Below are 22600 nucleotides of genomic sequence, written 5' to 3' on the forward strand. Positions count from 1 at the left end.
AAAGCCCAGAGAAACTCTGAGTCAACGCCTCATTTTCTTTTATGTAATCTTAAGTTTCTACTTTCACTTTCACTTTGTAACATTCAATGGATATTTACTCGAAAACGAAGGAAATGAAAAAAAAATGTACCCGATCGATTGTGTTCGTTTATCAAACTAGGGAAACTAAAACACGGAAACATTCCGTCCTCGACACAGTGATTTCATGATGCTGCTAAATTGACAGACTCTGCATTTATCTTATATTTAGATTGTGAATCACACTTTTTAATGACGTCATTCGACCAAAGCCAATCATATCGTCCGTTTCATTTTCGTTTCGGTCTGCTTTTCGAGACATTTTCTAAAATGGCCGAAGGTGGTGTAGTCGAGATGTCGGAAGACACCGAAAAAATCCCCGATTGTGCCAAACAGAAGTCAGAAATTGCAAATTTGATGAAGAAAACTCTTAAGAAAGGAGACACGTGGTATGTATATATCAAGATTCACCGATTTGATGAAGCAGATTGTGTACTAAAGTGGTCTGCAACAAGTCGGCGATGATCTTGACTTGTGTCAAATGTTGTGGTGAAATCGCATAATTGTAAGTCATCAGTTTCCATGCGTAATGTTACTTCGCCCATCCCCAGGGCCATTCTTTTCAACACAAAACATTGACATGCTCTTTGTTGTTTTCTCATACAACGAATCATACTAAATATTAGAAGTTTGTCATTAAATCATTTTAATAGAATTTGAGTTTAGTAATGCTGATTTTTTTATCGGTAAGCTTAATCCCCTTTAGGATTCCTCCTTGAGACTCATCTATATCGGATGTTCGACAATGTCCCTCGTTGAAATTCCTTAACAGGCCCTATTTACTCTATTCTGGAAATTAATTCAGGTGGACCTACCTCCAGTCTTGTTGTATTGCACGAAAACTATAATTACATGCGCTGCCATACTACCACACAACGCTAGTTAAGACATTATCCTTTTCAGAAATGCAACAGTTCGCTCATGACACTCACTACATATCCACAATCATCATGTTTTACAAGAGATGTTCTGTCAGTCCGCTTCGGTTGACTGGCCATTTGGAAAATTAAATCTATATTTGTATTAAAATCTTCAAGTTTCCCTTAGCGTCATTCTTGTTTCTATAGGTATTTGCTGGACACAAAATGGTATAAACAGTGGAAAAAGTATGTTGGCTATGACAGCTGGGACTCGTTCAGTGTTGGGGAACAGAACTCTCACCCAGGACCTATGGACAACTCTCCACTTGTCAAAGGTCAGTCATGCAATAAGATATGTGTAATATATTGAATTAATCCTGCAGTATTGGTGTTCTTTTGTATGTTCTTATAAATTTCTGAAAAAATATTCCAAAAATGCTGTTTTAAATATATATGTAATGCTTAAACCCACCTCTACTAACTGCAAGAAAATTTTGTGAGTGTGAATTGATAAAATGAAGTGTATGTTCAAAAAGGCATCAAAGTCTTAAATGATATTCTGGCAAAGTGCCTGTGTTGTTGATCTTAGTCACAGACTTGGATTAGCGGCCGGTGGTTTTCTATTGTAAGTGGATTACCTAACTAAGATGTGAAGGTGTATAGTTAAATATAGATTTAACAATATGTTATTCAATAGTTTGACAATACCAACACATACAACATATAGTATTTGTATTTTGTGATTGAAATATCAACTTCAGTAACAAGTTACATTGAATGAGTTAAGATTTTGTATCAAAGCTATATTTCTTAAGGCAAAAAATAACAGGAGCCTAATCACTGAGATGATAAAAGCAAAAGACCTCCACCTGAAAATTCCTTCATAATTGTTTGAATATGAAATTTCAGGATGTTGAAATCCAGGTTTATATTTAGTTAGCTAGTTATACCCTCCACTTAGTAAAACTGAGCATTTACATGGAATAGTGTAGTGTCCGTAGCTACAAGGCTTATATATAAGATGTCTCATGAACTTCTCAACATGTCGAGACTCTTCGTGTTGTAGAGGAGGAAGGGGGCCAGAAACACCATTTAATTGTAATCTTATAAACGTTTTATGTTTTAGAGGATTTAGGGGGCAAAAACATCACTTGATTATAGTGTTTTTGTGTTGTAAAAGAGGAAGGGGGTCTAAAACACTGTTTGATTGTAGCCACTTTGTGTTGTAGAGGTGGAAAGGGGCCGGAAATACCATTTGATTGTAGACTTTTTGTGTTGTAGAGGAGGAAGGGGGCCTGAAACACCATTTGATTGTAAACTTGTAAACTCTTTGTGTTGTAGAGGAGGAAGGGGGCCTGAAACACCATTTGATTGAGGAGTTAGACTATATGTTATTGCCAGAGGAAGCCTGGGAGAAGATGCTGGCCTGGTATGGTTTAACAAAGGACCAGGTAAGCAGATACACCTACAGGAATCTGAAATACTACCATACATTTAGGGTGTACAATATCATATTTAGACTTGGAGTACTAGTCAAAGCTATACCCAAATATGAAAATGAAAAAATGACTTTCTGGCACTGGGGTAAAGTATAAGGAATTAAATAACTTCGTCCAATAACATGCATGCTAATATTTCAGATTCAGTTGGGAGTTTCCTGAATTTTACTTTCCAGCCCCACCTCCTGATCGTATAGATAAAATATTGGAGTACTTTTCTGATTGCAGAGATCTGACTAGGTAGTTCACAAATAATATATTTGTCAAAAAAGAAAAGTAAATGATAAAACTGATCACCTGGTCACATTATCAAGGCCTAGGTGATCTATATACTGCCAAGTCACCTAATCTTCATTGACTGTCACCCTAATTAATGGTAGAGCTTTGGACAGACATCAGAAGCAGGCCTTGGCAAATACAGTTGAAACTCCTCTCGAAATTGCTGAAATCAAAATTCTGCTGGAGTCAAAAAAAATTCACAAGTGCAATTTTTTCCTTCTACGTCAGATGACTCAAATTTCATTGAGTTAAAATTTTGTTAGAGTGGGAGTGATATTTCAGCCCCTCCAACTGTAAAGCAAGGGAAAAGTAATTTGTTTCTCAAAATTGACTTTTGTCTAAACAACGGCATTTCTTCTGACGAAAATGGTCAATACATACACAGTAGAAAGTCACCTTTGTGTGATACATGGCTAATTGCGACACAACATTAATTATGTCATTCTATCATTGGTATATTAGTGATATCATATTTTATTTCATAGTTATTTTATATTATTCACTAGTAATGTGTAAGTTGTGGGTTGCATTATGACCAGTTACATGATAATTTCTAGTATTATTAAACAATATTTAAGACTTTTATTTTGTAACATTTTCCTTGACTCCTACAGGAACCTATAGCACGTGGTGTGATAGAACAAGGAACATTTGTGAAACATTTCAAGGTGGAGGTTTATCTGCTGGATGTGAAACTCTGTCGAAACTCGGACCTGGAAACTGTGATAACCAAACATTTTAGTAGAGTAGCAACAATAGGTACGTTTACCAATACAGTTGATACCACTTAATGTCTCATAGGTTAAATGTCACATCCCACTTATCACGTTTTTACCTGACAAATGGAACATTTTTTTAAAGCTGTTTCACTGTATTTCATACTCTGTTTACTGGTGGAGTTAAACATATGCATACTGTGGTAGAAACTTCACCATCAGTTCTTTCTTGTACTTGACATATGTTTTGTCTCGTCATGTATTTAGTACGCCATGTGTCAACCTCTTCCTGTCTTCCACCACATATATAAAATCATATGTTGAGCGTTGTTTAGGTAATATATGATATATCTAAGGCCTGATTAGACTTACAGGACTCTGTGGGGTCGTCAGCCTGGCCAGACTACCAAGGTTATAATCATAAACACTTCATAGACTATTTGATGCAAAAGTTAAACAAAATTTTCAAAAGAAAATTAGAATTAAAGGAAAATTCTAATTTTGAAAGTTCTTCTGATTTTGGAAATGTATTATAAAGGATGAAAAATAATGATTTAAATGAACACTGAAAGATAAGTTAGAAATTCAGAACTTTTTCTCAAATTAATATAGAAAAGCAGTATTAACTCTGTTCTAGAAAATTTGTTTCATATATATGGTCACATGATATTGTGAAGCGGGTTCTGTGTTTTTATTGATCAGGTTTACAGGAAAAATCTTGAATGAAGAAAAATCAAAGTTGGATATCAGTTAGAGGACTTATAAAAAAAAGAAGAAAAAAATCAAACAAAAAAAAACCCAAAACAATAGTATTTTTGCTAAAGATGGATTTATAGATTTTAGAGAATACTCTTATAGCTGTTCATATCCAACACTTGTGTTATTCTGTATGAGGTGTGAATCTGCTAATCGATCATGAAGTATCATTTCATTGAAAAAATCATATATAACCATATGAGGTGTTAATCTGGTCATTGATCGTAAAGTATTGTTTCGTTGAAAAGCGTTATTGACGATAATCTTGATATAGGAGGCTTTTGTCAATATTTCATTGATATACTCTTTCAATTTGAACAGAAACAATTGAGAAAGAAATGAGAAATGTGTTTGAAATCCCTGAGGACAAAGAAGTAAGATTATGGAATAAGTACATGGCTAGTACATATGAGCACCTGAACAAACCAGAGCACACACTTCAGGACGCCGGACTGTACACAGGCCAGGTAATAGACATCATAGTGCTCATTTCAATCATTTAATGTTCTAACGGAGAAGATGGGGTTGATACCCTGGTCTAATTAGGTCAACTAGGAATAAATTTAATTTGTTTTATTTACTCAGCCTCACGAGAATAACTGAATTAAATTTATTTATGTACTCAGACCAGTGGGAATTGCTAATTTGAATTTACTACAAGTCTGAAGCAGTTCAACACTGGGCGGATAATTACCTCAGATTGTTATGTTAACTGTAATCTGGGATGGACATTAAATTGATAAATTTCTTCTCTTGTCTAACAGACCATTGTGATAGAAGAGAAAAATGAGGATGGGACTTGGCCAAGACAGGCTAAAAGGTAAATGATAGGGACAAAATGGTGGCGATGGGGGCCTTGCAAAGGCAGATTAAACAGTTCAAAACTAATTCAAATCAATTTCTGTCAGCTCATCACACTTTATAAGTAGGTCACTTAGAGAACCAAATTCTGAGTAAGATAAAGGAAAATAAATAAAAAAACAAAGGAAAAAATCCACCTACTATCAGTCTAACTATGGCGTAATAAAAATTGTATTTTGCATTAACAAAATGAATGTAAATAAATGCATTAAGTTAGAGGGGGAAACGATCAATGTTATGAACATGCAGCTTATAATTGGTTTTCATCTTTTTCAGTACAAACACTTATACATCAACATCTACCAGTACAAACTCAAGGTAATCTTTATATATATATTTTTGAATCCTAGTGTGAAAATTTTTTTATTTACTAATGTAACAAATGAAGAAAATAGGAAAGTAAATACGAGTTACAATTCAAGGTTTAATCAAAATGAAAAGCATATATTTTCCTTGGTAGTATTAGTAGCACAAGTAAATATTGAATACATTTCAGTTTAACGATGATACTTTATGAACGTTTCTTTACATAAAAATGTTATTGTTTGTGATGTATTTAGCTGTGTGCTAACTCTCTGTTGACTTATTTATGATGCATTGAACTAACTCTTTGTTGATGTTTTAAGTAGAACCAGCAGTATAGGAAGCACTAGCCATGACTCCAGTTCTGGTTATAGTGGAGGTACCTCCTACAACAGCTACTATAACAGTACCAGTAGCTATGAACCAGGGCGAGGACATGCAACCCCAGGGCTGTGTGGATTAGCTAACTTAGGCAACACCTGTTTCATGAACTCAGCCTTACAGGTAAGTTGTAAGATCTCAGAGCATTAGTCTGTATAAAGGGGGAAATGGTTTCTAGCCAACAGAGGTGTCCGTATCAAGGGGGGACAGGGTTTCTAGCCAACAGTGGTATCAGTACAATGGGGACACGTTTTCTAGCTAACAGAGGTGTCAGTATAAAGGGGACAGGGTTTCTAGCCTACAGAGGTGTCAGTATAAAGGGGACAGGGTTTCTAGTCAACAGACGTGTCAGTATAAAGGGGGCAGGGTTTCTAGCCTACAGAGGTGTCAGTATTAAGGGGGCAGGGTTTCTAGCCTACAGAGGTGTCAGTATTAAGGGGACAGGGTTTCTAGCCAACAGTGGTATCAGTACAATGGGGACATGGTTTCTAGCTAACAGAGGTGTCAGTATAAAGGAGACAGGGTTTCTAATCAACACAGGTAACAGAAAAGTGCTACCTGAACTCAGCCTTACTGGTAAGATATATGGTCCCAGTAACACGTTGAACTTCCACTGAAGCAACCAGGGTTTAATTCTCTGATAAGGTGTGAATAGTCACTTGTCTGAATTCCTGGTTTTCTCTTACATAAAGACTATTTCCACACTTCCAGCCAGGACAACAAGAGTGATTCATATTAGTTGAAATCACTAGTTTTGTAATTGTTGTAAAATACAGAAAATACAAGTCTCAAAAACACATGGTAACACTGTTCTGAATTGAGAATATTATTACATTTTGTTGTTTTTCAGGTCAGGGATCAAGATATGGTTATGGTATTATTCGGCATCAATCAGAGATGAAGTCATACACAAATGTAGTATGTTTATTTTTTCAGTGTATGAGTAGCGTGCCAATGCTGACACAGTACTTCCTCAATGATGACTGGGTGAACGAGGTCAATGAAGATAACCCTCTAGGCATGAGAGGTGAAATCGCACGATCCTATGCGGAACTTATCAAAACACTCTGGTCAGGGAAGTACAGCTATACAGCACCTCGAAACTTCAAGGTATTTAGGCAACGTATTTAGAGTGAAGATTGTTAGTTTGGAGAGGTTTTACTTTGCCCAGTGTCCAGCTGAATAAGGACCACAAAACATAAATCCTTGAGATGGCGAATTAAGAATAAGATTCATTTAGAAAGTGTTCGTTTCTCCATGACTTTCCTGAAAAATATTTCCAATGTCTTTTAGGCATTTGGTAAAAAACTGCCAAAAAATTGATTTGAAATAGAAATCTTTGCCGTATTTTTGTAACACAGAACTACTGAGGTTAACTAAACATACTGATGGTTTTCCAATAACAAATGGCTTGTATAGAACCTGATTCCCCATTCTTGTGTTGTGTTAAAGCATGAGCTTATCATATTTATACTATAGTAGTATGTAGAACTGATGGGATTTAAGTCAGTTTGTGTATCAGAATATTTTGTGGTTAACAGTATGCAGTGGGTAGATTTGCGCCACAGTTCTCTGGCTTCCAGCAGCAGGACTCCCAGGAGTTGATGGCTTTTTTACTGGATGGTCTCCACGAGGACCTGAATAGGATCCGACAAAAACCCTATATTGAGATGAAAGACACTGACTGCCGACCTGATAAGGTAAAGCATTAGATTTAAAACCCTGTATAGAGATGAAAAACACTCCTAGCTGACCTTGTCAGGAAGTTATTTGATGAAAAATAATATGATTAAATTTGCTCACACACTTGTCTCAGTTTGATGTGTTTATCTCTGTGAGAAATTTCCTTTATTTTTTTTTTTAAATCAATATGCAAGTGTGTTAATATGTTTGAAATTATTGGCTATTTCATTTACTCTTACACACATCTTGTATTTGTGTTACAGGAAGTTGCTAAGGAGTCCTGGGAAAACTACAGGAAGAGGAATGATTCTGTGATAGTAGATACATTTCATGGACTTTTGAAGTCCACTGTGCATTGTCCTGAGTGTGCTAAAATTTCTGTAACCTTTGATCCCTTCTGTTACCTCTCATTACCACTCCCAATCAAAAAAGAGCGACAGTTGGAAGTGTTCTGGGTTCCTCTTAGTCCCCAGAAAAAGCCTGTACAGGTAGGTAGTTGTGTTATATGTACAGTTTCAGAGAATAATCATTTATAGACAGGATCTTTGGTCATGAATGACTTTGTATGTCCTCACATTTTGTTGTAGAATGCAGAACAGTTGTTGATTTTGCATAGACAAATCAAAAGTAAATTTTCAATTTCCTAAATTCAAAACGTTTGATTTCCTGTTTAGACAAGAGTAAAATTAGAGATGGTTTTGATATGTGATGGTACATTCCTTGAATAATTGATACACCATGTCAGATGAAGATCTTACTACAATAATTCTGTTGTCTTGCCTGCAACGAAAAGTCCTAGAAGTCCGACTTTTGCTGCCTTTCCATTGGCTTCATCAGTTTTCACCGAAAGGTTTTGCATCAAGATCTCTTGTTCAAAACATATCTGTTCAACTTTAAATTAAACTTTGTACAAAGTTTAAGTCACATCACGGGAACCTCAACACACCCATCATTCACAAAATATCTTCTTTTTATTTCATGTTTTATAATTCATTCATATTTAAACACAACAACATGTCTATGGTGTTTACATATTATATTTCAAAATTTTGTTTAAAATTTGGTATTTTGGAGGGGGTTGTAGTAGTACAGTGGTATTACACTTGTCTCTCACCGAAGGGATAAGGGTTTGATTCTCTAATGAGCCATAACAAGGTTTACAGTCACCTGCCGCATAAGGTGCACAGAATACTCCTATTTCAGGCCAACAAGAATGATACATATAAGTTTATACCTTCCTTTGAAGTTATTGTTATATTATTGCATACAAAATAAGGCAGAAGTATATATACTCTCATCCTACAATAAGAATCAATCACAACAGTCTGTGGAGTGATGGTTTATAGGGTTTATTATACCGTCTACCGGTTTCGCCCTCCCAGGCTTCTTCAGGACTCTGGTTTGGTACTCTCATCCTAATAATAAAGTCTGTGTTTTGCTATACAGCAGTTTTTCTTATTTGTGATACATTTATAGTATGCTGAAGACTTGGAATTAATTTTTCTATTGTACATAATTTATTTTTGTCTGTTTAGTTCAAATTAATTGAAAAATTATTTCTTTCTGTTTAGTTCAAATTAACGGTGCCAAAAATGGGAACTGTATTGGATTTATGCAACGCACTATCAGCCCATGTGCAGACCAATCCAGACAAGGTAAGTATCAACTGTCAACAGGGTGGGGAAGAATGAGCAGAAAAATGGATACATCATTTTAGACTGTTCTTAATACATCTTAATGTTATTAAGTGTTTATCAGATAGGTAGTAGTAGACATATTTCTCAGTGGTTAAAAGTATTACAGACCAGATTTCTGGTGTGATGGTGAAATTTTCTTATTTCAAACTAACCTTTTATCTACAGTGGTATAGAACAACACAACATTTTGTATCATATATTGGTAGCTGCTTTACAATTTACATGTGTCAAATGTAGTGTGTTAATGGCAGCATTCCTTTATTTAGATAAAAGGGTTCATCTTAACGACATGCTGAATGTAGGTTTTCAGGGTTGAATCAGGATGGACCTGTAGATTTTGAAAAAAAACCCCAAGAAATAACGGTGCAGATCAGTCTGTCCGGCTCTATTTCTTAAACAATATCTCTATTCCAACTGGTTAAACCAATAAAAGAAAATGACTTTGTAAACAGTTGTTCAATATTTGAGATACAAAAGAATATTTGTTTTACAGATGGCAGTAACAGATGTGTATAGTCATAGATTTCACAAAATTTTCTCTCATGACGACACACTAAACAATATACTGGACAGAGATGACATTTTTATGTAAGTACGCAAAAATAACTCTGGCCTAGATCTATGAATGTCTTTCAGTCTGTCTTGATGAAAAGCAAATCTTTCATTCTTAATCACACTGAAGGCGTTGTTTGTCAGATAATTACATGAAGATATATTTCAAATTTGATTTAAAGTTGTGATACATTTTGAATTTTGCAGCCATTCAAACTTCCTTTCTAGTTCTACAAGTTTGCTAGTCGGTGATTTCTAGGATCCATGATCACTTTTATAGAAAACATTTATTTCATTCCCTGATGTTCTGATTGCATTGGATATGTGATAGGACATTTGAACATTTAATATGAATGAAATCGTTGTGTAAATTTGATGTTGATGGTTTTACAGATACGAGGTTCCAGTAGCATGGGATGACCCTGATACTGTCATCGTTCCCATCTATATGAGGGAAAAGAGGTAGGTTATGGTTAAATAGTTACTGAATCTTGATTGATATTCTACTCTATGGCTTGTTGTGTATCTGTGATTATATAGAGAAGGACCTTACTATTTTTGCTTTACAATAAGAAATTGTTGGATGTTAATCAAAATTACTTTTTCTTACATATTTAGCAACAGTTTGGTTGAATTTCTTGGGATTGCTTTAGCTCCATTGATTAAACACTAGACTTAAATTTGTCAGGTGATGATATGAGGTGTGTGATTCTGTTCCTATCCAGGGCAGTTTGTATTTATCAGGAAGCTGGGATTTCAACCTGCCAAGCGCTGTTGTGATTGTGTCCTTGGGCAAGACACTTAAATTTCAGTTAAAACGCTGATAAATATTTAGTCTAATTTAATGCATTATTAACCTTATAGAATGAAGAACCAGTACTCCAGTTATCAAATGTCCACGTATCAGTTGTTTGGCCAGCCCCTCCTCCTCCCGGTCCCACGGAGGGAGTGTACTTACCAAATCCTCTACAACCAGCTCCTACAGAGGGTCTCGTGAGTATAGCATGTTAATCATCAATATAAGGAGATATTTTAGAACCATTTATACCGCAAATGATTTCAGACTCGTTGAATGTTATGTATTCCCATCATAAGGAATATTATTTGTTCTCATCGTCAAGAATATTGTCTATTCATGCAATGATGAATATTATCCTGTCATCATGTATATTCTATTCCTATCATCAGTAATATTATCTATTCTTGTCATCAAGAATATTATCTATTCCTGTCATCAGGAATATATATTCTATACCCATCATCTATACCCAACATCAGGCATATATTTTATACCCATCATCAGGCATATATTCTATACCCAACATCAGGCATATATTCTATACCCAACATCAGGCATATATTCTATACCCACCATCAGGCATATATTCTATACCCAACATCAGGAATATATTCTATACCCATCATCAGCAATATCATCTTTTCCTGTCATCAGAAACAGCAGTTGCTCACTAAGTTTCTTGTTACATTTGTCAGGCGGTATGTAAAAGTTCCTGAGAATGCTGGCTGTTGGTGGAAGGATGAGGAGGACGGACAAATGGCGGACGAGGGAAAAGATAACGGAGAAAGCACCAGTAGTGATGAAACCACAAAGGAAAGTGGAATGGAAAATGACCAGAAACAAATCAATGGAGGTACTGTTACATGGATATAATGACAATATGTAATATAATGTAGCAGTATAAATTCAGTATATCATCAGAGTGTATACAAGGATATAACAATCTGAATTATAATGTAGCAGTATGAATTCAGTATAACATCAGAGTGTGTACAAGGATATAACAATATGAATTATTATGTAGCAGTATAAATTCAGTATAACATCAGAGTGTGTACAAGGATATAACAATCTGAATTATAATGTAGCAGTATAAATTCAGTATAGCATCAGAGTGTGTACAAGGATATAACCATCTGATGTATAATGTAGCAGTATAAATTCAGTATTTCATCAAGCATGTTAAAGATGAATATGAAGGGAAATATTACAAAAATGATTTTCCTTGGTAAATAGATTTGTTGTAGTTTCTTTATAGCGAGCTTATTGCCGTTGCAGATGCTAATGAAATGGAAATATCTGCTGCTAATGGAAGCAAAGATGGTGAAATTGAAGATAAACAAACAGGAAGCAATGAAAACACAGAGAATTGTGATAATATTAACATGGAACCACCACCACTGTTCAAATTTAGGATGGTAAATTCATATGGAAGTGCAGAAATAGACCACAAATTGAAGAATGATGGAAACCCTCTTCGTCTACATAGTAAGTGTCTTAGATCGTTGATAGGGCAATGAACTAACTAGGCAAATGATTTTTCATAAGTCTAGGTATTACACTCGTGGTCACCGAGTCACATTTTATTTTTAAAAATGATGAACTATTGGTGATGAAATGTCGATCTTGGCACGTTGATTGTCTGTAAGAATTATCATATGGTATTTGTCTAACCACTCAATATGTTATTGTAACACAGTTCATATTTACACCAGAGTATCATAACTCATTGGTCAAGCTAAGGTCACACATGACCTGATTTTGAGGTTAAAAATTGGGATAATATCTCTGGAAATTAGTTTTATCATTCACCGATCAAGGGTGAAGAGTACATCTTTAAGCCCCTGCTTTTTGTTTTTGTTTTTGTTGTTTTTCTTTTTTTTTTTTTTTTTTTCACTCCATTCTATCAACTTTGCATTGTTTTGAAATTATATGGTTAAAATGAGTATAATATCTAATAAATCTGGTGCAAAAAGAGCATTCCTTGTATATTTTTCAAGTACTTCTTAATAAAACGATTAGGGTGATCTGAAATTAGTATATTGTGCATGTGTTTATGATGACTGAGAATCTTTTGCTTACTTTCCCACAGACCGTACACATATAGCAGTGGACTGGCACCCTCTAGCTAAGGATCAATTCTACGATGAACAAGCTGCAGAGGTAAAGACACATAACAGATATTTAACCTTTAAATTGTCTATTTCTATGTCTCAATAAAAGCCTTGCCATGCCTGTCATGTGTTGTAGGACGAAAACCTAGCTTTGTGGTTTGTTTTAGAACTATAAACTAGCTTTGTGATGTGTTGTAGACTTAAGTCAAGCTTTGTGATATGCGTTAGGACTAAAATCTAGATTTGTGATGTGTGGTAGACTAAAATTTAGCTTTGTGATGTGTTGTATGACGAAAACCTAGCTTTGTGATGTATTTTACAGGACTTAGAGCAGCACGAATCGGTGAAGCAGAGAGTACAGAGAAAGCAGGTGTTACAGCTTGATGATTGTGTGGAACTCTTCACTCGTGTTGAACAACTGGGTGAAAATGATCTATGGTAAACTTCCTTATCAAGTATCAACTCTTCACTCATGTAGAACAACTGGGTGAAAGTGATGGTTGGTAAAATGTTTATTAAGTCATGTGTAATGACTGGTAGAAAATTATCTATGGTAATTCTTCTTAGACCTTGAACATTTGTAGTGACACAGAACATACAAGTTCAAATCAGAAAATAATGTGTAACACGCCTATACACTGTGTATCTTGGCCACAGACTAAGCTTCCAATAAGCCCACTGTCATGGTGGATCAACAGTGTACTTTGTAATCAAGAGATGTATAAAGGTGAATAATCCAATATATTCTGTATATAGACTTATATCAAAGCTTAATTTTCTCCCTGTGTAGTGGTCTTTGCCATTTAGAGAAAAGCAATCGACAGTCTAAAGTTTGATGTTTAAGCTCAATATATATTTGTATGCATGTGACGGAAAATTCAACAATCTGCAAATTTGGCAAATGGGATAGAAAAAAAAGAAAGAAAAAGAAAATCGAGGTGAATGATTCATGGCATATAATATATACTTGAATTCCATTTAGATATAATCACAGGTTTTCACCTAAGTAATGTTATAGCATCTGTGATCACTGTCTGTATTACACCACTTGGATTAATATACATTTTCTTTTTAGGTATTGTCCACAATGTAAAAAGCACCAACAAGCTACAAAGAAATTTGATCTATGGTCACTGCCAGATGTTCTCATTATCCACTTGAAGAGGTTTTCTTACAACCGTTACTATCGTGACAAGATTGACACACTTATCGAGTTCCCCTACAAGTAAGAGAGTAGAGCATTCTTTCAGTATTTTCTATGAGAAGCTGAGAGATTGTCGCATCTAAAGAAAAATTTCACTCTCTGCATGGCAATGTCATAGAGAATAGATTTATAATTATCCAAACATTTGAATAGTTGTTGAATTATTGAAAACTTTTAGACATGCGAGATATGTGTTTGATTGATTACTGAACTTAAAACACTGTGATAAAAGTGATATATTTTTATCAATGGATGGATCAACTTTTACCAAACCTTCATTATAGATTTCAATGTATTTTTATGTTTTTGGTTACGTCTGTTTTGTATAACAATTGGTGAGGTACTGTCAGTCACATTAGTGTATACAGCTGTACTTGCACAGGTGACCGGCAGGCAAAAAGTGGTCTGTCATTTTACTAGATATCAACTCGAGTTCAATATTCATTTTCTCCTATATAATTATACATAATTCACAGTCCTCTCTCTCATCTCAATTTAGCAGTAGGCGTGTTACATGATAGATACAGTACTAACAGCTGTGTATCAGATATCTAGCTGTTGTGTAGAATACAGTACTAACAGCTGTGTATCAGATATCTAGGTGTTGTGATACAGTACTAACAGCTGTGTATCAGATATCTAGGTGTTGTGATACAGTACTAACAGCTGTGTATCAGATATCTAGGTGTTGTGATACAGTACTAACAGCTGTGTATCAGATATCTAGCTGTTGTGTAGAATACAGTACTAACAGCTGTGTATCAGATATCTAGGTGTTGTGTAGGATACAGTACTAACAGCTGTGTATCAGATATCTAGGTGTTGTGATACAGTACTAACAGCTGTGTATCAGATATCTAGGTGTTGTGATACAGTACTAACAGCTGTGTATCAGATATCTAGGTGTTGTGTAGGATACAGTACTAACAGCTGTGTATCAGACATCTAAGTGTTGTGTAGGATACAGTACTAACAGCTGTGTATCAGATATCTAGGTGTTGTGATACAGTACTAACAGCTGTGTATCAGATATCTAGGTGTTGTGATACAGTACTAACAGCTGTGTATCAGATATCTAGGTGTTGTGATACAGTACTAACAGCTGTGTATCAGATATCTAGGTGTTGTGATACAGTACTAACAGCTGTGTATCAAATATCTAGGTGTTGTGTAGGATACAGTACTAACAGCTGTGTATCAGATATCTAGGTGTTGTGATACAGTACTAACAGCTGTGTATCAGATATCTAGGTGTTGTGATACAGTACTAACAGCTGTGTATCAGATATCTAGGTGTTGTAATACAGTACTAACAGCTGTGTATCAGATATCTAGGTGTTGTGTAGGATACAGTACTAACAGCTGTGTATCAGATATCTAGGTGTTGTGATACAGTACTAACAGCTGTGTATCAGATATCTAGGTGTTGTGTAGGATACAGTACTAACAGCTGTGTATCAGATATCTAGGTGTTGTGATACAGTACTAACAGCTGTGTATCAGATATCTAGGTGTTGTGTAGGATACAGTACTAACAGCTGTGTATCAGATATCTAGGTGTTGTGTAGGATACAGTACTAACAGCTGTGTATCAGATATCTAGGTGTTGGGATACAGTACTAACAGCTGTGTATCAGATATCTAGGTGTTGTGTAGGATACAGTACTAACAGCTGTGTATCAGATATCTAGGTGTTGTGATACAGTACTAACAGCTGTGTATAAGATATCTAGCTGTTGTGTAGAATACAGTACTAACAACTGTGTATCAGATATCTAGGTGTTGTGTAGGATACAGTACTAACAGCTGTGTATCAGATATCTAGGTGTTGTGTAGGATACAGTACTAACAGCTGTGTATCAGATATCTAGGTGTTGTGTAGGATACAGTACTAACAGCTGTGTATCAGATATCTAGGTGTTGTGTAGGATACAGTACTAACAGCTGTGTATCAGATATCTAGGTGTTGTGATACAGTACTAACAGCTGTGTATCAGATATCTAGCTGTTTTGTAGGATACAGTACTAACAGCTGTGTATCAGATATCTAGGTGTTGTGTAGGATACAGTACTAACAGCTGTGTATCAGATATCTAAGTGTTGTGTAGGATACAGCACTAACAGCTGTGTATCAGATATCTAGGTGTTGTGTAGGATACAGTACTAACAGCTGTGTATCAGATATCTAGGTGTTGTGTAGGATACAGTACTAACAGCAGTGTATCAGATATCTAGGTGTTGTGATACAGTACTAACAGCTGTGTATCAGATATCTAGGTGTTGTGTAGGATACAGTACTAACAGCTGTGTATCAGATATCTAAGTGTTGTGTAGGATACAGTACTAACAGCTGTGTATCAGATATCTAGCTGTTGTGTAGAATACAGTACTAACAACTGTGTATCAGATATCTAGGTGTTGTGTAGGATACAGTACTAACAGCTGTGTATCAGATATCTAGGTGTTGTGTAGGATACAGTACTAACAGCTGTGTATCAGATATTTAGGTGTTGTGTAGGATACAGTACTAACAGCAGTGTATCAGATATCTAGGTGTTGTGTAGGATACAGTACTAACAGCTGTGTATCAGATATCTAGGTGTTGTGATACAGTACTAACAGCTGTGTATCAGATATCTAGCTGTTTTGTAGGATACAGTACTAACAGCTGTGTATCAGATATCTAGCTGTTGTGTAGAATACAGTACTAACAACTGTGTATCAGATATCTAGGTGTTGTGTAGGATACAGTACTAACAGCTGTGTATCAGATATCTAGGTGTTGTGTAGGATACAGTACTAACAGCTGTGTATCAGATATCTAGGTGTTGTGTAGGATACAGTACTAACAGCTGTGTATCAGATATCTAGGTGTTGTGATACAGTACTAACAGCTGTGTATCAGATATCTAGGTGTTGTGATACAGTACTAACAGCTGTGTATCAGATATCTAGGTGCTGTGATACAGTACTAACAGCTGTGTATCAGATATCTAGGTGTTGTGTAGGATACAGTACTAACAGCTGTGTATCAGATATCTAGGTGTTGTGTAGGATACAGTACTAACAGCTGTGTATCAGATATCTAAGTGTTGTGTAGGATACAGTGCTAACAGCTGTGTATCAGATTTCTAGGTGTTGTGATACAGTACTAACAGCTGTGTATCAGATATCTAGGTGTTGTGTAGGATACAGTACTAACAGCTGTGTATCAGATATCTAGGTGTTGTGTAGGATACAGTACTAACAGCTGTGTATCAGATATCTAGGTGTTGTGATACAGTACTAACAGCTGTGTATCAGATATCTAGGTGTTGTGTAGGATACAGTACTAACAGCTGTGTATCAGATATCTAGCTGTTGTGTAGGATACAGTACTAACAGCTGTGTATCAGATATCTAGGTGTTGTGTAGGATACAGTACTAACAGCTGTGTATCAGATATCTAGGTGTTGTGATACAGTACTAACAGCTGTGTATCAGATATCTAGGTGTTGTGTAGGATACAGTACTAACAGCTGTGTATCAGACATCTAAGTGTTGTGTAGGATACAGTACTAACAGCTGTGTATCAGATATCTAGGTGTTGTGATACTGTACTAACAGCTGTGTATCAGATATCTAGGTGTTGTGATACAGTACTAACAGCTGTGTATCAGATATCTAGGTGTTGTGTAGGATACAGTACTAACAGCTGTGTATCAGATATCTAGGTGTTGTGATACAGTACTAACAGCTGTGTATCAGATATCTAGGTGTTGTGATACAGTACTAACAGCTGTGTATCAGATATCTAGGTGTTGTGATACAGTACTAACAGCTGTGTATCAGATATCTAAGTGTTGTGTAGGATACAGTACTAACAGCTGTGTATCAGATATCTAGGTGTTGTGTATGATACAGTACTAACAGCTGTGTATCAGATATCTAGGTGTTGTGATACAGTACTAACAGCTGTGTATCAGATATCTAGGTGTTGTGATACAGTACTAACAGCTGTGTATCAGATATCTAGGTGTTGTGTAGGATACAGTACTAACAGCTGTGTATCAGATATCTAGCTGTTGTGTAGAATACAGTACTAACAGCTGTGTATCAGATATCTAGGTGTTGTGTAGGATACAGTACTAACAGCTGTGTATCAGATATCTAGGTGTTGTGATACAGTACTAACAGCTGTGTATCAGATATCTAGGTGTTGTGTAGGATACAGTACTAACAGCTGTGTATCAGATATCTAGGTGTTGTGATACAGTACTAACAGCTGTGTATCAGATATCTAGGTGTTGTGTAGGATACAGTACTAACAGCTGTGTATCAGATATCTAGGTGTTGTGATACAGTACTAACAGCTGTGTATCAGATATCTAGGTGTTGTGATACAGTACTAACAGCTGTATATCAGATATCTAGGTGTTGTGTAGGATACAGTACTAACAGCTGTGTATCAGATATCTAGGTGTTGTGATACAGTACTAACAGCTGTGTATCAGATATCTAGGTGTTGTGTAGGATACAGTACTAACAGCTGTGTATCAGATATCTAGGTGTTGTGTAGGATACAGTACTAACAGCTGTGTATCAGATATCTAGGTGTTGTGTAGAATACAGTACTAACAGCTGTGTGTCAGATGGAGTTATTCCAAAATGTCATTCAAAAATTCTGTCAGTATCTGATATTATTTACTGTAGGGGGCTTAATCTGAAGAAGTACTTGATCAACAAAGAGCATGGATGTGCCACCTATGACTTGATAGCCGTCACTAATCATTATGGAGGTCTAGGTGGTGGTCACTGTAAGTATATCACACAGTCCAGTGTTCCCTTGTTCCTTATTCAGATAAATTATCAATTGTGAACTTTTTACAAGGACATGTTCTGACATGAAATGTGTTGAGACATTGCTAAAATAAACACCTGATTTAAATTTGATTAAATAAAATGTTTCAGCTGTAATATGAGTGACGGGGTAAAAAGGAGACATAAGGTACAATGATATATATTGGATAGTAGAACATGAAAGTATCTTATTGCAAGCTTGTATTTATTTAAACCTGCTCATCATCTTTCCCAGAAAAAAAGGTCAGAGTTTGCCTGTAGGGGAGAGTGCCTTACATTAGACTGAAACAGTATAGTGAAAACCCATTAAGTCAAACTTCTTGGAGCAATGTTGATAGTTTTGAAGAATTTAGAGTATTAAGGAACCAGAAGTTGGATATAGACAGTCATGCATTGACCATCCCTGAAAGTCTGTGAATGATGTATACAATAACTTCCTCTTTGTTGAGTCTTATTTATGACTATACCTATGTTGATTACTTGAGATGGAGAAATGTGTAATATTTCATTCATGGCACTGTTTCTTATTGCAATATCTAACATGCAGAAATCATGTTTCTGAAAATGACCGAACAATGAATACTTGTTGTTACTGTATGTTGTGAGCTTACCTCATCTGCTAAAAACTGATAAACAATGTGGAGAATCATGTTCGCTAATTCATCTGTATCCTTTCGCTAAATATGTGCTATTCCATAATTTGATTTTACACTAAAAACAAGTTTCTGTATGAACAGTTCTAACATACTTATAGGTAATGTCCCAATCAAACAGTGTATCTGGTGACATAATTCTCTGCTGTCCTGTCAGATATCTGTATAAACAAGGTGAGTTACACTGGCAGAAGTGATGGGTGACACATTTTAATTTCAAAGAGCATGACACCATTTCCATGAATAGCGGGGACGAATAACCATGAAGATTGAAATGATTGAAATGAGTTTGAAGAATGTTGGGTATTTTAGGAAAAAGGGCTCTATGAAAATATCATGTTGGAAAACAGTCAGGACCAAGCTATCAGTTCAAAGAATAGGGGGTATTGGAGTAATGTGGGTTGGAATGAGTTTTGCGGTATCTTTGTTTCCTGAGTTGTCTGCCCTTGTTACAGACACAGCCTATGGAAAACGTGTGGAGGATGAAGAATGGCATTATTTTGATGACTCCAGTGTTTCATCTGCCTCAGAGGACGATGTCACGGTAGGGTTGATTTATATCAATTATTGTCTGGAAAAGATTTGTAAACTGCTATCTTGTATATTTGTATCATTATGCAGAAAATTCCATTGAAGTGCTCAAAACATGCATCAGTATTATAAGGAAATGTTCTTACCTTACCCAACCTTCATCAGATTATGGACTTTTCACATCTCCCTATGTCCATGGTCTGCTATCTGTCCGTTAAAAAAATCTTGTAATTGGCTATTTCTTCAGAAGTATGGGTGTGTCTTTCTTCAATTTTATGGGAAAGTTCCCCATGGTACCCTTGTGCCCTTGAAATTTTTAAGAATTGTCATAAAACAAAATGACTGACAAAAACAGGAGAAAAGAAGGGGAAAGATTTAACTATTAGAGAGAGCAAACTTGGACCAAACAATTATGAGAGCATACATCCCTCTTAGAACTCTTTCTGTGACTGTATGATAATTTTCTAATCTGAATTTAACATTAAAACCTCTCTGTATCCTGTTTTGGATTTATTCTCATCCTGCCGTTGACTGTACATCATACTTGATGTTAATGATTGGCTAAGGGGTCACCTGGCCGCCCACATAGGTTTTCCCCGGGTACTCCGGTTTCCTCCCACAATAAGACCCCCCGCACGCTTACATCTGGGCCAACAAGAGTGATCAGTATAAGTTGACATAACTTGTTTCGCAATTGTTGTAAAATAAATAAAGTTTATATTTAACAGTTCAAATGATTGGCTTTTGATTGGTACTGCCTTTTCTGCTACTGTATGAAGAGAAGCTCTGCACCAAAAAAGCTCTCTTTTCATTCAGACATCTCTATTCTACAATAGTGATTTGATTCATGAACATGATGAGAACAAAGCTTATAGCTGATCCGTCGATGGTCAATCTGGATTTTCTTATGTTGTCCTTTTGTTACCTGAAGAGATATGTGACCAATGCTTGTGTATTTGAGGCATATCTATAGTAGATTTATAAAGAGTAAAATTTCTATTTCGTTAACACAGATATTTTATTTTCTGTTTTCAGTCTAAAGCTGCTTATGTGCTTGTGTATGAGAAACAGGGGACTCGCTCCAAACAGATGAAATGTACCCAGAATTCACATACTGCTGGAGGTGCCATGGAGAATGGCAGCACTAACAGCCTGAGTGACGAGGAGATGGAGACAACTTAAGATACAATGTTGGGTATAGCTTGAGGTGGAGCATGTGATCTTGGGGTTATACCTCCAAATGTAACTTTTGACCTCTGGGACGCTGAAGTATGATGTGATAGAAGGCTGTCCACAGTTTCAGAAAGAGGATTTGAGAACTTGTCATAGACAAAAACTGAACTACAATAGTGTATTGTGTCAGTCCTATGAGTGGAAAACATGTATCTGATTGGCTGTTCTCATTTGCATTTAATACAGATAACAGTTGGAGAAGGACTTGTGTTCCTTTCTTAATATGTTCAGTGGAACTAGTGTGTGTAACAAGAGTGTGAAATCATCAGTGTAGTAGTGTTGTCAATGTTCTGTAAGGAATATTGATCATCATATCCTAAGATTCATGTAGCACTGGAGCAATAATTTATGTCACTGTGTTCTAATCAGGTGTTAGCTGGCACTGAAGGAACTCATTGTGTCAGAAGGTTCTAGCCTTCCAGCTTCATGTCTTAAACATAGAACCCTTGTCTTTCTTCCTTAGGACAACCCCATTGTGTAGGGACCAGTCTGTAACTGCCCTTCTTCGGCTAACTCCAGTATCCCACTGTGACAAGTCTTTAACTATACTACTTAGGACAACTCCAGTGTGTCATTATTGGGCCGGCCTGTGTGTCCTACTGTAGTCAGTCTATGGCAACCCTACTTAGAACAACACGGTGTGTTCTACTGTAATGTGCTTGTGACAATTCTACTAAGAACAACTCCAGTTTGTCCACCTCTAGTTAGCTTGTGCCATCCTTAATAAGGACAACTTAAGTCTGTCCTACTGTAGCTAGTCTATGGCAACCCTAATTAGGAAACCTTCAGTCTGTCCTGCTGTAGCTAGTCTATGACAACCCTACTAAGGAAACATCCAGTGTGTCCTACTCCAGCTAGTCTATGACAACCCTACTTAGGAAACCTCCAGTCTGTCCTACTGTAGCTAGTCTATGACAACCCTACTTAGGAAACCTCCAGTGTGTCCTACTCAAGCTAGTCTGTGGCATCCCTGCTTAGGAAACCTCCAGTCTGTCCTACTCCAGCTAGTCTGTGGCATCCCTGCTTAGGAAAACTTCAGTGTGTCCTACTGTTGTCTGTGTCAACCCTACAAAGGAAAACTCCAGTGCATTTACCTCTGCTTTGTGGATGTCCTGCTTTATTCAGCTCTGTTTTATCGTAGCTTTCCTGTTATTTAATATCATCTATTTAATCAACGAGCGGACAAACCTATCTATGCTCTCAAGAGGTTGATAAGACAATTGATGTACTAGACTTAGATGCTTTCTGATATTTGTAAATACGACACCTTGCTCTGTACTAAGTTTATAAAAATAAGTTGATGTACTTTTGTAAATATGTTTTGTATATATTTGAATAAACAACATTGTATCATATTGATACTAGTTTGAAGATCTAACTTATTATCACAAAACTGTATTGTGTTTACCAGAATAAAACTTCATTTAAAAGGATTAGAGTAGGGTTCCTTCATGGTATGTAATTAATGCACTTTTCCCACAACACAAGAAGTTCAGATTAATTTGTACAGTGCTGTTTTGTGTCATTGCTGAAAGGAGGTACGAGTCATGTGGGATGTGACC

The 22600-nt window shown here is 36.1% G+C and overlaps 1 protein-coding gene across 2 annotated transcripts; it reads left to right on the plus strand.

Moving 5' to 3' along the window:
- The first annotated feature begins 348 nt into the window (after positions 1–348).
- Positions 349–22393, plus strand: LOC132560001 (ubiquitin carboxyl-terminal hydrolase 15-like). 2 transcript variants are annotated; one of them, XM_060224655.1, is made up of 23 exons: positions 349–467; positions 1146–1273; positions 2280–2389; positions 3331–3475; positions 4510–4655; positions 4953–5008; positions 5326–5367; positions 5679–5856; positions 6670–6843; positions 7275–7433; positions 7680–7904; positions 8988–9071; positions 9607–9701; positions 10059–10127; positions 10530–10658; positions 11160–11317; positions 11743–11952; positions 12557–12627; positions 12901–13016; positions 13654–13803; positions 18475–18578; positions 19730–19818; positions 20841–22393. In XM_060224655.1, exons 1-23 carry the CDS (start codon positions 349–351, stop codon positions 20985–20987), a joined length of 2904 nt encoding a protein of 967 aa, XP_060080638.1. In that variant the 3' UTR covers positions 20988–22393. The 2 variants fall into 2 exon arrangements, with proteins under 2 accessions (XP_060080638.1, XP_060080639.1); XM_060224656.1 differs by having other exon boundaries at positions 363–467; positions 5676–5856.
- Positions 22394–22600: the final 207 nt, after the last annotated feature.

This window comes from Ylistrum balloti, unplaced genomic scaffold (assembly GCF_031769215.1).
Source record: "Ylistrum balloti isolate Yb309-2 unplaced genomic scaffold, AGI_CSIRO_Ybal_v1 Utg371000, whole genome shotgun sequence".
NCBI classification, from domain to species: domain Eukaryota; kingdom Metazoa; phylum Mollusca; class Bivalvia; order Pectinida; family Pectinidae; genus Ylistrum; species Ylistrum balloti.

Excerpts from the sequence above, each read along its gene's own strand:
- LOC132560001 (XM_060224655.1), top strand. The coding sequence starts at position 349 with ATGGCCGAAGGTGGTGTAGTCGAGATGTCGGAAGACACCGAAAAAATC. Across the intron at positions 3,476-4,509 it reads TAGTAGAGTAGCAACAATAG|AAACAATTGAGAAAGAAATG; the intron begins GTACGTTTACCA and ends CAATTTGAACAG. Across the intron at positions 13,017-13,653 it reads CTGGGTGAAAATGATCTATG|GTATTGTCCACAATGTAAAA; the intron begins GTAAACTTCCTT and ends TTTTCTTTTTAG.